General features: G+C 36.4%; 1 protein-coding gene and 1 pseudogene across 2 annotated transcripts in view; both read right to left on the reverse strand.

Moving 5' to 3' along the window:
- LOC115416763 (sodium/potassium/calcium exchanger 1-like) overlaps window positions 1-8179 on the reverse strand; it is a 40158-nt pseudogene extending 31979 nt beyond the window's left edge.
- Window positions 8180-13773: 5594 nt separating this feature from the next.
- LOC115416831 (very-long-chain (3R)-3-hydroxyacyl-CoA dehydratase-like) overlaps window positions 13774-14931 on the reverse strand; it is a 14739-nt gene continuing 13581 nt past the window's right edge. The window contains exons 11-12 of one of the 2 annotated variants that reach the window (XR_003935032.1): window positions 14544-14695; window positions 13774-14512 (exon numbers count right to left, since the gene is read on the reverse strand). Coding sequence is in view for 1 of the 2 variants with exons in the window: in XM_030130721.1 (XP_029986581.1) it covers window positions 14619-14695 (77 nt within the window). In the remaining variant the exon portion in view is untranslated. Of the gene's footprint in view, window positions 14696-14931 lie in introns of both variants that reach the window. The other variant, XM_030130721.1, reaches the window with a different exon arrangement.

Genomic DNA, 14931 nt, shown 5'->3' on the forward strand with positions numbered 1-14931 from the left:
TGTACATAATTGGCGTAAAATACAGTTATTCATCTTTTCATGATCATCAGATATGACCCATTTGGATGTTCAGGGGCTCCGTAGTTACCGTGGAAACACTGTCATCTTCTACAACATTGGCTCGCCAGTAAAACCCATGGAGTTGGATCAGTGACAGTGGATAAAATGAAAAAAAAAATGAAAAAACAAAGCATACAAAATAATAGATAATGTGAACAAATAAGCAACAAACTGAGTAAAATAAAAAAAAGCAACAAAATGAACAAAGACATCCAAAGTAATGAATAAAAGGAATAAAAATTTAACAATAAATAAACAAAATGATAAGTAATATTAACAAAATAAGCCCTAAACTGAAGAAAACTGAAGAAAAATATTGAAATAATTGGTGTAAAACACAGTTTTTCATCTTTTCATGGTCATCAGATATGACCACATTTGGACGTTCAGAGGCTCCGCAGTTACCGTGGAAACACTGTCATCTTATACAACATTGATTCACCAGTAAAACCCATGGAGTTGGACAAAAGGTGTCTTGTTTTTATGATCAGTTAATGATATATTTAGCTGAGAAAGTCACTTTTTCTTCAGTCTTCTATGTTCTGATATAATAACCTTTGAATTTAGTCTGAGCTTTCATGAACATCTACATGGTTGTAAAAAAAAACATAGGAAAAAATACCTGATTTAGACTGAAAAATGTGAAAAAATGAAATGAAATAAAAATCAGTAGGAATTCACCACAAAACCAGCTGTAGGTGTTTAAGGGTTAAACAGGAAACAAGGTCCTGATTCAGTTTATGAGTTCATAGTTTTACAGGTTTGTCCTAAAAACATGTCATTGAATTTTTCCTGAACCTGATGTTGAAGATGTCGGTTTAAAAGGTCGAACATGGTTTAACAAGTGGAAACTACGGTGGCCCTGAAGGACAAACTACAAAGCACAAAGGAAAGTCTGGTTTAACAGTTCTGGTCTGGTTGAATGGTCCTGGTCTAGTTTAATGGTTCTGGTGTGGTTTGACGGTTCCGGTCTGGTTTAATGGATCTGGTCTGGTTTAATGGATCTGGTCTGGTTTAATGGTTCTGGTGTGGTTTGACGGTTCCGGTCTGGTTTAATGGATCTGGTCTGGTTTAATGGTTCTGGTGTGGTTTGACAGTTCCGGTCTGGTTTATTGGTTCTGGTCTGGTTTAATGGATGTGGTCTGGTTTAATGGATCTGGTCTGGTTTAATGGTTCTGGTGTGGTTTGACAGTTCCGGTCTGGTTTATTGGTTCTGGTCTGGTTTAATGGATCTGGTCTGGTTTAATGGATCTGGTCTGGTTTAATGGTTCTGGTGTGGTTTGACGGTTCTGGTCTGGTTTAATGGATCTGGTCTGGTTTAATGGTTCCGGTCTGGTTTAATGGATCTGGTCAGGTTTAATGGTTCCGGTCTGGTTTAATGGATCTGGTCTGGTTTAATGGATCTGGTCTGGTTTAATGGTTCTGGTGTGGTTTGACAGTTCCAGTCTGGTTTATTGGTTCTGGTCTGGTTTAATGGTTCCGGTCTGGTTTAATGGATCTGGTCTGGTTTAATGGATCTGGTCTGGTTTAATGGTTCTGGTGTGGTTTGACGGTTCCGGTCTGGTTTAATGGATCTGGTCTGGTTTAATGGTTCCGGTCTGGTTTAATGGATCCGGTCTGGTTTAATGGATCTGGTCTGGTTTAATGGTTCTGGTGTGGTTTGACAGTTCCGGTCTGGTTTATTGGTTCTGGTCAGGTTTAATGGTTCTGGTCTAGTTTAATGGTTCTGGTCTTGTTTAATGGTTCTGGTCTCGTTTAACGGTTCTGGTCTTGTTTAATGGATCTGGTCTGGTTTATTGATCTGGTCTGGTTTAACGGTTCTGGTCTGGTTTAATGGTTCTGGTCTGGTTTATTGGTTCTGGTCTGGTTTAATGGTTCCAGTCTGGTTTAATGGTTCTGGTGTGGTTTAATGGATCGGGTCTGGTTTAATGGTTCTGGTTTAATGGTTCTGGTCTGGTTTAATGGTTCTGGTCTAGTTTAATGGTTCTGGTCTTGTTTAATGGTTGTGGTCTTGTTTAACGATTCTGGTCTCGTTTAATGGGTCTGGTCTAGTTTAATTGATCTGGTCTGGTTTAATGGTTCTGGTCGGGTTTATTGGTTCTGGTCTGGTTTAATGGTTCTGGTCTGGTTTAATGGATCTGGTTTAATGGTTCTGGTCTTGTTTAATGGTTCTGGTCTGGTTTAGTGGTTCTGGTCTGGTTTATTGGTTCTGGTCTGGTTTAATGGATCTGGTTTAATGGTTCTGGTCTGGTTTATTGGTTCTGGTCTGGTTTAATGGATCTGGTTTATTGGTTCTGGTCTGGTTTATTGGTTCTGGTCTGGTTTAATGGTTCTGGTCTGGTTTCATGGATCTGGTTTAATGGTTCTAGTCTGGTTTATTGGTTCTGGTCTGGTTTCATGGATCTGGTTTAATGGTTCTAGTCTGGTTTATTGGTTCTGGTCTGGTTTAATGGATCTGGTTTAATGGTTCTGGTCTGGTTTATTGATTCTGGTCTGGTTTAATGGATCTGGTTTAACGGTTCTGGTCTAGTTTAATCGTTCTGGTCTGGTTTAATGGTTCTGGTCTTGTTTAACGATTCTGGTCTTGTTTAATGGGTCTGGTCTGGTTTAATTGATCTGGTCTGGTTTAATGGTTCTGGTCTGGTTTATTGGTTCTGGTCTGGTTTAATGGATCTGGTTTAACGGTTCTGGTCTAGTTTAATGGTTCTGGTCTGGTTTAATGGTTCCATCTTCAGACTCTGAACAGGACCGTTACCGTGACGACACCTCCATAACTTTCAGTTGTTTTCTTTCTGTTTACAGATTTTCAGTTGGATTCTTCAGCAGGTTTACAGCAGACTCAGACTGTACTCGCCTGGAAAACTCTGTAAACTGACAAACAGCCGATGTGCAAACGATGGAATAATTCTAATAAGATCAGAACAGTGTTTGTCTGTAATCAACGACTCTGTTTCTGAAATAAGATCCCATGGGACATAATCCGAAGGGGCGGGGCTTCAGCTCTAGTTGATGAGGTCAAGACCATGATTGGCCATCACAGGTGTCAATCAAACCCTTTGTTTGAATTGAATATAAAATAAAGTCCACAAAAAACAAAACAAAACTGATCCATTAGAGCAGTGGTTCTCAACCTTTTGTCAGGGATGAACCCCCTGTGAAATATTTTTTCAGCCAAGTACCCCCTAACCAGCACAAAGCCTTTTTGTTTGAAAACAATGATTTAAAACAGAGTGCAGTGCCATCAGTGTCTGATTTATTAAACTTTGGAACTCCATTTGTAGTGGTCTCTCTTGAGCTATTTGGAAATACAAAGATATAACTAAAAAAAGAAAGAATTAACTTAATTATAACTAAAGATTTGTGCACATAAAAATAATTATCAACATAAAGTGTCCTCCTTTGGGATCATAGGAAAGATCTGTTCTCAAAAACATAACAACATAATAATCTTCCAGATACAGCTGGAATTTTGCCGGCTCTGCTTTGGCCTTCTTTGCCACTTGTCCCTCTGTTTTTTCAAAAGAATTACGCTTCAACCACGACTCCATTGTTTGAGTTTTCAAGTGATTGACAGGTGATGCTAGGTGGCATGTGACAGGCTGGGTCGAACCATTCTGGTATGGGGGAGACTCTGGGGTTTTAGGACGATGAAACTGAACAGCCTACTGAAAGTAAAACTCATTTTATCAACTTATATATTTTCCTGAAATATTTAATTAATTTAATAATTATTTTTAAAGGATTTTTGCATGGATGCTACTTTTTACATATATTTTAAAATCTCACGTACCCCCTGGAGTGCCGTCACGTACCCCCAGGGGTACGCGTACCCCCATTTGAGAACCACTGCATTAGAGGCTGACCAGTAGAATTCTATGTAAAAAGACTGGAATGACCTGAGTGGACGTACTTTAGTTCTCAGTCTGTCAGATTTATCACTTGAAAACCAGAGGAAGATGGAAACATTTCAGCTCCTCGTCAGAAATTTATGATGAAAGAAACTGTTTCCATTTTTCATTATCTGTTTTAACTCTTATGAAAATGTGAAAACTACATCAAATGAGAACAAACTGAGGGAATTCTCTGTGTTTTCTTCACATGCAGCTCAACAGAAAAGCTCAGATCTCCCTGTCGGACCTCATGTAAGAACATTTCTGTTTGTATCTGAAATTTGTCTTTAGTGTTTTTTAGTACAAGCAGACTGCACGAGTTACACATGACGTCACACTTTGGAAAACAGCACGAACATGACGAACATCACCTGTTTTAACATCTGGGTCAAACAGAGCAGCAACAAATTAAGACATTTACAGAAAAATCCATCAAAGTAATGAAATATCCAAAGATTTAAATGGAAAACATTAAAGGAAAAAGTCCATACAAGCAGCTCAAATTAAAAAAAAACAAAAAACAAAATCAATGTAAACCAGGGGTGTCAAACATGCGGCCTGGGGGCCAAATGTGGCCCGCTAAAGCTTCCAATCCAGCCCCTGGGATGAATGTGCAAAGTGCAGAAATTCCACAGTAAAGGCTGTGGAACTCATTTTAGTTCAGGTTCCACACACAGACCAGTATGATCTACAGTCAAATAATAACAGCAGAAGAACCAACAAAAACAAATGACTGCAGATTTTATTCTCAGTTTGATGTGAAAAAAACAATATTACATTATGACTATAAATAATGACAACTTCAAATTTGTGTCTTTGTTTTAGTGCAAAAAATAGAATTAAATTATGAAAATACTGACATCTACAAACTATCCTGTAACAATAAAATGTGAATAACCTGAACAAATATGAACAACCTGAAATGTCTAAAGAAAATTCAGCACAATTTGAACTATTTTCTGCTTGTTACTGAGTGTTTAGTGTCTTTGTAGTTTGGTTCCATAATGCACATGTAGAAATGATAAGTTAAGGCAGAATATTATTAAAATTGCACTTATTTTTCTTAAGGAATTTCACTTTTTTCAGGTTATTCACATTTGTTTTATTTGGATAGTTTATAAAAGTAAGTATTTTCAGAATTTAATGTTTTTTGTTTTTTGTTGTCACTAAAACAAAGACAAAAATTTGGAGTTGTCATTATTTATAGCTTATTCTGTTATTATTTCACTGGTTCGGCGCACTGCACGCTGTAAGACCGGATTAGTTGAGTTTACTTAAAAAATCTCAGGTAACTCATTGCCTTAAAAAGTTAAGTAATGAGTAATGAAAACTTGAGTGTATTAAACTTAAATACTTGATTTGAATTGAATTGCTATTTTAAATTCAACACACTAAAAGCCAAGTTAATTTAACGTAAAATTTGTTGCAGTATCAATGACATAATATCATTAGTTCATTTTACTCAATTCCAAGTTGATTTAAATCAAAATCTTTTGCAATATTAATGGCTTTGTATAATTATTCAATTTAATAGATTGTAGCGTGGACAAAAGTTGGGCAGGAAGTCAGCCATATTTAATTTGCCAATACAGGAAGTGCTTTTAATTTGGCAAAGAATTAAGATTTCCATTGTACAAGACAGATGTCAGATGATAGTGATGTGACGTTCACAAACGAATCGAATCTTTTGAACGGCTCTTTGAAATGAATGATGGGAACCGAGTCTTTGAAAAGAGCCGTTCATTTTTATTTATTTATTTATTTATTTTTTTAAAAGAGGGAGTTTCTGATTGTCTGTCAGTTTAGCATCACTGGGGAGGCATTGGCTTTCTATACAGAGTAGAAGTGAGAACTCCTGATGTGGTATCATTTTGATATTTACATTAGAGATATCAGATATGTTGCAGTGTTACTTGAAGTATTTTATTTGCCAATACAGTTTTTTAGGTATTTAAGTACTGAAATTGCAGTGTTTAATAACTTTTGTGTTTTATGCAGTTTTGTCTGTATGTTTACACACATTTATTGTTCTTGTTTTGAGGAGACTAAAATATTATTTCATTAGAAACTGTTTTATTTTCTTCTTCATTTTTAGACTACAGACTAGTCCACATAATGTACCGTGATGGGTTTTTTTTTTATGTTTTTTTTTTGTCAAATTCCAGCATTTGTCTAATGTCACCTCTCATGTCATGTATTTAGCCCACACATTTGAACTTACTATTCTTTTTTTAAGATAATATTTATTAAACACCTTTAAAATGTAATGTCAATCATCACATGTAGCCTATTTAGTCATTAAAACACTGGTGTTTCAAACTAACGCAAAAAACATAAAAGAACCAGTCTTTTGAACGGCTCTTTTCAGTGAACGACTCCTGATTGAACAGTTCTCTTCAAAGAGCCAAAAGTCCCATCACTATTGAATAGAACTGCTATTTTAAATACAACACACTAAAAGCCAAGTTAATTTAGCTTAAAATCCATTGCCATATCAATGACATAACATCATCAGATCATTTTATTCAATTCCCAGATGATTTAAATTATCTTTTGCAATACATATGTCTTTGAATAAATATTCAGTTTGATATATAGATGTGTGGTTGAAAGTTGGGTGGGATATCTACAGTATATAATTTGCAATCACAGAATATTCTTTCAATTCAGTAAAGAATTATACTTCTCCCACCATAAAACAGTTGCAAGATGAAAAGGAAAGCCATAGTTCTTCCTATGGCTCTGACTCATGGTGCAGCTTTACAAAAATACAAAAATAAACACAAAAAGGCCAATAAACTTTGCCATACATACATTAAGTCCAAATTAACACTAACAGCACAACCCCGCTGAACCCCTGCACAGAAAATGAACACATGTTCAACTAGAAGCACTCGGAGAGCGCAGACCTCCGCCAAGGCCGATCAGTGGCCCCCCCCGTGGGCCCCCCCACCCCCGATCACCACCAAAATTTAATCATTTCTTCCTTATCCCATTTCCAACAAACCCTGAAAATTTCATCCAAATCTGTCCATAACTTTTTGAGTTATGTTGCACACTAACAGACAGACAGACAGACAGACAGACAAACAAACAAACAAACAAACAAACAAACAGACAGACAAACAAACAAACCCTGGCAAAAACATAACCTCCTTGGCGGAGGTAACAACATGCCCAATACCCACAATGCAATGTGGAGATAAAAAGGTGTGGTCATGACTAAAACTGAGTGATTTAAATCCATTCAACTCAGTACAAACAAATTAGTAGAATATACTAAACATTTTATAGTAATGTCATGACACTTAAACCATGTAAGTACATTGTAATTAAAGCATTTTAGTAAATACAAAGCCCGGTCTTACACTGCAGATCAAACTGGGCTGAATGTGGAACCTGAAAGGCACTGGTTTGGACAGTCCTGGTGTACCTGTGCACACAGCTGAGCTCTGGGCTCATTTCAACAGAATTCTGTGAAGGACGGTAGATTATCGGCAGACTGACTCATACATGAAACAGCCATAAAATAACAGAACTCCTATTTCTGTAGTTTTCACTGCACAGACTAAAGCCGACAGTAACAAACGCTGTGGTTTTAAAGCCCATCCCAGTGATGGAGGTGGAACATACTGGTACCAGTGGGCCACTGTGGTTCTGATCCAGCACCTACACCAGCTCTGGGGTTTTGTCATTTGTCACCTGTCTGTGGATACTGAGTGTGTGGAGTTAAAGGGGGGGGTCGGGGTGATGGGGATGCAGACAGACACCTGTTGCCATGGCTACATAATCACGCAGCCTTCTGCTCATCACCAAACCAACCGGACCAGGTCCATTAAAACAAAGAACCTAGACCAGAACCGGGATGTGGGCCAAAGCACGCATCGGTTCTATCTGATGAAATGCGACACAAACGGACCCGCGCTCCGACAGAGGCTGGAACGGAACGGTACAGAACGGAACGGAACGGAACGGCGCGGATTATCACACAAGGACGACCGGATTATATTCCATGAACATATTGGGACCTGATAGATGGACTGATGAGGGTTCGGGTGGACTGGGGGGTGCGGGTCTTACCTGTTGCCGCCGCCGCCTGCGCCTCCGCCGCGGACCGGAGCGTCCCCTCCAGCTGTGCGTAACGGACGCAGAGATGCTGACTCCGGGGTTCGGGGAGCTACAAGGGCGCACCGCATGTCAGGGCTTGGACAGGGCTCAGCATAATGCCGCTAAGAGGATTAGGAGCCAACACCTCTGCCCTTCCCTGCACACATGCCGCTGTATCAATAAGCCAAGGTTCAGCGGTTTGAGGGAAACTGGGACCGGATCAGCATCTGCATCTGCATCCGAGCATCATAGGAGGAGTCAGAGGGTGGAGGATGAGACCAGGTGTGGCTTCAGCCTCCAAAAAGACACACCTTTTACACACTGGGTCAGTTAGAGAACACACTCCAACAGATGTGTCAAACTTCTGTCAGTTCAACCTGGACACCTGCATTAACCCTTTCATGCATGACTTATGAGAACCTTAGGCAAGATGTTTTTTTTCTTGAGTGTTTTCATTCCCCCTTAGGCATGAAAAAAACAATGTGTTTGATTTTTTTTTCCATGGAGTTACAAAAATGTCCATGCATTTAATTTTTGAAGTAAAGAAATGTGTGTTTAAAACCCAATATCAGAAAATACAGAAGAGAATTAGGGCCACTGGAAAAAAACATACAATAAACTAAGGTCCAATATGTATTTCTTATTATTATTATGAGAAAAAAAAGTCAGAATTCGGAGGAAAAAGTTAGAATTCTGGAGAAAAAAAAAGTCAGAATTCAGAGTTTTAAGTCAGAATTCTGGCTTTTTTCTCAGAATGATAATAAAAAATATATATTACACCTTTTTTATTTTCCAGTGGCCCTAATCCTCTTCTGTAAGAAAGTGATATGAAAACAATGAAATAAATAAAAAAAATTAATGTTGCTAATCTGATGTTTGCTCACATTTTAACATATTCTTATGCTAGTTATTACTCATTTCGTGGAGATAACATGCAAAAAAACCCTTTGTGTCTAATAAAAACAAGTGGTTTACACTCAAACACGTTAGTGCAGATCAGTTTTATCAAGAACAGCAAAGTGACAGTAGTGGTCTGAATGCCAGTGTATTATGGGATGGTGCATAAGTGTCCACTGTGTGGGCTGATATGGAACTAAACCAACAAAACCCATGAATATACAAGAGAACAGCTGGAGAAGAACTGTCCACTGGAGTGACCACTGTGCATGAGAGGGTTAAATGGAAACCTTGACATCTCTGCCTGATTGTAATGTCTAAGTGCCCCCCCGCCTTTTTTTTTTTTGCCCGTTTGTTTGTTTTGTTTTATTCAAGCCACTTATTTATGTATTTATTGGGTTTTGTTTGTTTTTTGTTTTTGTTCAATAATTGTGGTATCTATTCTGTACTGATTACTTGTCAATATTGGATTTACATTAAGGCAGTGTTTTTCAACCTTGGGATCACCTGAAATTTATAGTAATTGATTGAAAAAAAAACAACTAACTAATAAAAATATGTTGAGTTGACAGAGACAGTCATAATCCATAAGACATGACAAACTGTGAGTCTGAAACTGAAGCACTGTGGTTCTGTTTATCTGTCAAATGTTCATTGTGGTCAGTTTCAGATGCTGCAGCTCTTTCATAATTCATAGTTTGAGTTCTTGTTTGTTCAGTATTAATTGTCAGGCTTGTAAATCCAAGCTGGACTGACTGTACATATCCTGACCAAGGAAAATCAAATTCTCACTTTGTGCAGTAATCTACACCTGGTTTTTCTGCCTCTGTACACAATAATATACATTATATAGACTAAATGTGGTCTAAAATTAAAGTTTATTTACAACATAGTATAGAAAACTATTATATGATCAAAAACAAATTAATTTTAGCAAAAAAAAAAAAAAAAAAAAAAAAAAAAAAAAGCTCAGTTTTGAATGTCTGGGGTCGCCAGAAATTTGTGATGTTAAAATGGGGTCATGAGAGAAAAAAGGTTGGAACCACTGCTTTAAGGATTGTCTTCTTTGGGAAAGGTGGGATTGGTGGAGAGACAAAAAAAAAATGAAAGAATGGAAGTCCTTTTTGTCACATTGCACTGTCATACCTGCGAAATTACTTCCAATAAAAAAATAAAATTATAATAATAAAATAAAATAAATAAATAAAAAAAAAAACCATATCCAAGTTTAGGTTCCACATTCAGCCCAGTTTGATCTGAAGTGGGTCAGAACCAGTAAAATAATAACAGGATAATTACACTGGTCTATAAGTAAAACACTTCCAGAATAAAAGTAGTGAAATTTGACCACATGTGAGTCACTAATAAAAAAAAAAAATCCAGTCTTAAATGCTGGTTGGTAGTAGTTTCCCAGATACAGTTTTGGGTCAAAATGTGAAATTTGAGAATTAACGATAGAATGGGTTTAACTCCAAAGGAATATTAGTGTCAGAGCAACAGATCTACTTCAAAACAGTGTCTGCACATGACAATACATTCACTTTACAGGTTCTATCAGTGGAACATTTATAAATCTAATACAAAAAATGGACATAAACTAACATGTATGTGGAAGAACACTTTATCATACACCTTTAAAACATCAGCAAACCAGCACTTTTGTCATTTGTTTTCCAATTAATCTGATTAAAATACATAACATTTAGCACATTTAATCTCTGAAGCAGATAATTTCTAAAATAAAAAATAAAAAAATTGTAGACCAGTGTAATGACAAGTCTAAAATTTTCTCTGTTTTAGTGCAAAAAACAAAACATTAAATTACAAATATAGTCTCATTTACAAACTACCCAAATTAAAAAAAAAAAACATGAATAACCTTAAAAAATTGGGTAAAAACTGGGCCGTCACATGGTCCAGTCCAACCCTTCAGTGCAAAACATTTTCTTTTGGTTTAATGTGAAAAAATATTACATCATGCTTACAAATAATGACAACTCCAAATTGTCAAGAAATCTCCCCACGATAATTTTCACTTGTTCAATTGACAGATTTTTTTGCTTGAATTAAGCAAAAAAAAAAAAAAAAAAATTCTGAATTAAGCAAAAAATCTGCCAATGGAACAAGTAAAAATTATCCTGGGAAGATTTCTTCAAATCAGATTTTCCAGATCTATTATCTAAAAATCAGTTCTTCTATCTCACTGAAAAGTTCCTCTTCAGGTGATTCTGTCTTATTTTAAGTGTGATGAGATATTTGGACTAGAAATGAGAAAAATACACTTGGTAAGATTTAGGTTTTTTCCAGTGCATTATTCTCATTCGTGTTCTGTTTTTTCTTTTTTTGTATTGTTCTTCATAAAACTTAATACACATCTAAGCGGAAAAAAACAACAATTGACATTTGTCATTATTTTGTTGTGCAGTAAAAATCCTCTGGTATGTGAAGGTTTTATTCACAAATGAAAAATACAAATGTCTACTTTTACTACTACTACTTCTGTTTCTGCATTCATTTGGAGTGTAATCTGTACTTTTACAACTGCATATATAACATCAGAATGACTTAATGGTTACAACAATAACAGCAAAAGGGTAAAAAAAAAAAAAAGGGGGGGTATTCATTTCCATATGTTTTTAGACAAAGCCACAGGGACAAAATGTGGCCCTGGAGCCACAGGTTGACCACCCCTCAACCGGACAGCAACAGCAGGAATGTCAAAATTAGATTTTATTGAAATAGAATTGAATAGAAAGGCCTTTATTGTCATTGTGTGTTCAATGACATTAATAAAAAACAAAACAAAACAGCCTTTTCCCATCATCCACCAAGTTCGTGGAATAATCTTCAAAAAACTGTAAAAGTACATCTATTCATTTCTGTTAATGATTCTAAACGTATCATGGAGAATGCAGTGAAGGAGGAATGTCACTGTTTTACTTGATGCCATTATGGTTGAATAGTTGTTATTGTGTTTTATTGTGTATCATGTATGTGTTCTGCATGAGATTCCTCATCTCAATGGGACTTCCTGGTTAAATAAAGGTAAAATAAAATAAATGTGTTCCTCCAGTCAGTGCAAAAATATGAATAAAAAAATAAAATGACAAAATAAAACAAATAGTAAAATAAGAAAATAGAATATATTTAACAAAAGTAAAATAAGAGAACTAAAGCAGATTAAAAAAAAAATTAAAATACAAATTGACCCAAGATTTACAATATTCGATTCTGATCCCAAAGAAACCACGTCCACATCCAAACCATGAACTGACATTTCTTTATTTTGAAGAACATTACTGGGAAACCAAACACACAATAAACTCCACGACAGAAATCTCCTTCCCAAAAGAAACATTAAAAATAAGGTAGAGACGTATAGAAACAGAATTAAAGGCTTGACGGTGAAAAAAACAACAGGAAGAACAAAAACCAAGTCACACTGAGGAGTCGGTGGAACATGATGATGAAGTGGAAAAGGTTAAACTGAACCGCATTCAGGGTTTTTTATACACAACGGCCTGGATGAACTCTGATCATCGGAGCCTTTTCTCAGATTAAAAACACACTTGAGCTGTTTTCCTGTTTCAGTCGACGTTTATATGACTTTACACATGTCGTACGTCTGCAGGATGCCACGGTTTCCACTGAAATGTTACAAATTTGAACAAAAATGTAAAAAAAAAAAAAAAAAAAAAAAAAAAAAAAAAATCGATCAAAGACGATGCAGATGCATGTAGGAGGAGGTCACAGTAGGAGTTCAGTTACGTTCATGCTTCAGACTTCACCGTTTCGATATATTATTTTAAACAATTATCACAAAAATATGCGACTGGATTAAGTTTTTGCCTCGAAACTGAACTGAAATAGTCTGATCCAGCGAACGGGATGAATCTGTGAAATGTAAAAATCATACTAAAGACATTAACGATGAAGGAGTCACCTGCTGAGTCATTATTTACAGGTTATTAGGTGATTATTTTACTTTAGATCACAGTTGTATGTGACCCCTGAACACAATGACTATTAATATTTTCAGGGTAATTTTTGCACATCTGAAATTCATCCCATGGGCCTGACTGGACCCTTTAACGGGCTGGTTTTGGGCCGTGAACCTTATGTTTGACACCCCTGGTTCAACTCATGGTCTTCATCAAATGAGGTGGTTGGTTTAGTGGACACTAGGGGGCGTCATTTCCTTCAAGTTTTTACATGAACCTGTCTTTTGTCCTTATTCCCATAATCACATCGCGTTTGTTCAGTAGTGATAAATAATAATTGGGTTTATTTTAGAGAACAGTGATTATCTTTAACCTGTATCAACACTATCAGTCAAACAGAAATAATATAGAAACACAAATAACATATTTAACCAACATTAGTTCAACATTGTTTGAGTACAGAAGAGGATTAGGGCCACTGAAAAAAAAAATAAAATAAAGGTCCAATGTATTTTTTTTTTTATTATTTTGAGAAAAAAGTCAGAATTCAGACTTATTTTTCCTCAGAAATCAGACTTTTCTCAGAATTTTGACTTTTTTCTCACAAGTCTGACTTTAATCTCAGAATTCTGACTTTTTTTTTAAGAAGTCCTACTTTTTTCCTAAGAATTCTGACTTTTTTCTAAGAATTCCGACTTTTTTGTGACAATTCTGATTTTTTTCTAAGAATTCCAACTTTTTTCTAAGAATTCCAACTTTAATCTCAGAATTCTGACCTTCTTCTCAGAATCTTGACTTTTTTCTCAGAATTGAGATTAAAGTCAGAATTCTGACTTTTTTCTAAGAATTCCAACTTTTTTCTAAGAATTCCAACTTTTTTCTTAGAATTCCGACTTTTTTCTAAGAATTCCGACTTTAATCTCAGAATCCTGACTTTCTTCTTAGAATTCTGACTTTCTTCTCAGAATTCTGACTTTTTTGGGTTGGACCTTAATTTTTTCTCTCCAGCGGCCTTAACCCTCTTCTGTAGTTTTAGTGTTTCTGTTTTAATGACACCATGTCTCCGTGTCTGTATCTTCTTCCTTGTGGACTTCAACACACAGCTGTGTATTTTGAGTTAAAATGGTTCTAATTCCTTAATGGTTAGTGCAATAATGTTCTTAAACCCCTTGAATTAAAGCTCAAAGTCCACACTTCAGTCACATCTGCATTGGTTCATTTCAGATCCACTGTGGTGTAAAACGGAGACAACATTCTGTCCACATACGTATGGACCTGACTGGATTAGACTTCATTTGAAATGGAATATTAACTGCGGCTCAAACGTAAACTTAACCCAAACGTAGCTCACTGGAACCAGGCAGATGTTAGAGAGGTTTTACTTCACATGTAGATGCAGGTCAGACAGTGTTTATGTGTTAAATCCAGAAAAACACAGCAGTTAAAGCGGACAGACACGTCACTTCAGAGGACAAAACGTCTCATTTGTGTGAAATCGCTCCTCCTCGGTCCAGTCCTCATCACATCTTTACCTTTCATCTCTACCTGAACCATGGATGCACTTCAGGGAATGAGGACGTACCCTTTAAGTTTAGGATTCACTTCAGGTTTGGACTGGGTGTTTGTAGGAAAACCAAAAAAAAAAAAAAAAAAAGAAAAAAAAGGCCAAAAAAGGAGAACAAACCAGCTGCTTCTGTATGTGCAAAGTCAACATCCTGGACAGTTACTGGACTTTCCTTTTCCTGGAGCGGTAGCGTCTCCTCCGCTGCTTGTACAGATGTCGGAAATTAATGAAGAGTCCTAGAAAGAAGAGGAAACCGGGGTGAGCGGAGTGAAACCAGTAGGACTCCACTGAAAAGAAGATGTATGAGCAGTACTTGGACTCCACTTCATTGGATCAGCATCATTATGAAAATACCTGAAATGTATAAAAACTAGGGCTGTGAAAATTAACGCAGATTAATCCATCATCATGATTAATCAGATTAAAAATTTTAACGCCACCCATCTGCAGCAGAATGACTCTGAACGTCTCT

This window comes from Sphaeramia orbicularis, chromosome 3 (assembly GCF_902148855.1).
Source record: "Sphaeramia orbicularis chromosome 3, fSphaOr1.1, whole genome shotgun sequence".
Lineage (NCBI taxonomy): Eukaryota > Metazoa > Chordata > Actinopteri > Kurtiformes > Apogonidae > Sphaeramia > Sphaeramia orbicularis.